The 1,658-nt window shown below is 41.2% G+C and overlaps 1 protein-coding gene across 1 annotated transcript; it reads left to right on the top strand.

The window, feature by feature from the left end:
• The first annotated feature begins 260 nt into the window (after positions 1-260).
• On the top strand, positions 261-1,374 carry LOC110679199 (exonuclease 3'-5' domain-containing protein 2-like). Its single transcript, XM_021853308.1, has 2 exons — positions 261-1,079; positions 1,147-1,374. The coding sequence occupies exons 1-2, from the start codon at positions 313-315 to the stop codon at positions 1,196-1,198; spliced, it is 819 nt and encodes a 272-aa protein (XP_021709000.1). The 5' UTR covers positions 261-312; the 3' UTR covers positions 1,199-1,374.
• The last annotated feature ends 284 nt before the right edge of the window (positions 1,375-1,658 follow it).

Here is a 1,658-nt window from a genome sequence, read left to right as displayed (position 1 = left end):
GGAAGCGTATTCTTCACCCACCGTTCGAAAGTAAAGGGCTTCCGACGCTCGATACGCTAAGAAATCATACAGAATGATTTATTTTGTATGCTCTCTGCTGGGTTATATTTCCCTGAGTCCTTAAGTGTCCGTAATATGAATCAAAACGGTAATTATTCTTTCTTATGCCAGACGGAAGTGCTTTAGGACCCCATACAGGCTATATGAAGGTCAATCCAAGCAATCTATGACTCTCTTAAACTTTCATTTTGCGTGAAAAATTTAAGCCCACAGTTCGAAGTGAAGCGTTTCCAACATAATCGAATTTTGAACATGATTGTGCTGATTGTCTTCGGCAGTGTACTGCTATTGATTGTTGGTGCATTCTTTTCGCAACCGGAACCCACTTATAACTCGCCACCCGCACCAACCGTCCAAAAAGTACGATCAACTCCTGCGTCGTCAACCCCGTCAATAAATCAGAAAAGGTTGACTCCAGCACTCTCTGTTACATCGAAACCAACAAACCCACTGAAAAATCCGTTCCAAGTGATGAATCACAGCGTGCACATCATAACTACCGCCTCGAAATATACTGAACTCATCCGTCAGATGAGTTATGCTTGCAGAAGCTATCCTGTAATCGGTTTGGACTGCGAATGGGTCACAATTTACGGCCAACGGCAAAAAGTGGCCCTATTACAATTGGCTTTCAAATATGGAATATGTCTTCTGATAAGGCTCTTTCAAATGGATTCATTTCCAACCGAGCTGCGGGAACTCCTGGCCAATCCGCAGATTTTCAAAGTGGGCATTGAAGTTTACTACGACGGCCAGAAACTCCTACAAGACTACGGCATGGAGGTGAAAGGAACGGTTGACTTACGCCATCTGGCAAAACGACTCCGAACTCCCGGAGCGTTTGGTTTAGCGGGACTTGCCCAAACAGTGCTGGGCATTCAGCTCGACAAAGACAAGCGAATTTCTATATCGGATTGGCAGAGTTTCGAATTGTCTCCGGTTCAAAGGGAATACGCTGCCAAAGATGCGATTGTGGCGCTGGACCTGTTCGAACGCTTCAGTCAGGATATCCCAATCAGGTTTGTGTGTAATTTGATGCTAGTTTTTGGATTGTCCGATGCTGATAGTTTGTTTACTTTATTTCAGTGAAATGTACCAATACGTAGATAGACCCTTCAAAACCAGATTCAATCGATAATGTACAACAATCCTGAAGGCGATTGCGATAACAAAAAACCTTAAAGAATTAAGTGAGTTATTTATCTCTTCCGATTATTACACTAGAAGCTCAATTTACGAACAAGATCAGGGGTTCGTAAATTGAATTTATTCGAAAATTAAATTGGTTTGAAAACGAGGTTTTGCCTTTTGAAATCTACTTGTAAGAAATATATTTTTATAATTTAGAAAAAAATATGTTTCCAGTGTGCCAAGCATATTATTGCTTTATATTGTGGAGTAGTCACGGTAAACTTCGTCTTGACATCAAGTAGGTTTTTCCAATACAAAATTATAGTTTTGTTCTCTCCCGTTTTTTTTTTTTGACATTCGTTGTGTACTAGAGGGTGCGAACTAGACATCAACAAGCAGCCAGGCTGCTGTTAAGCTACAATTTCCATCAAAATGGTCAGTATGCCTAGGAGTGTGCAACGAATGTC

Source organism: Aedes aegypti, chromosome 3 (genome assembly GCF_002204515.2).
Source record: "Aedes aegypti strain LVP_AGWG chromosome 3, AaegL5.0 Primary Assembly, whole genome shotgun sequence".
NCBI lineage: Eukaryota > Metazoa > Arthropoda > Insecta > Diptera > Culicidae > Aedes > Aedes aegypti.
Note: the sequence above shows the minus strand (reverse complement) of the source record. Positions and strands in the feature narration are given on the sequence as shown.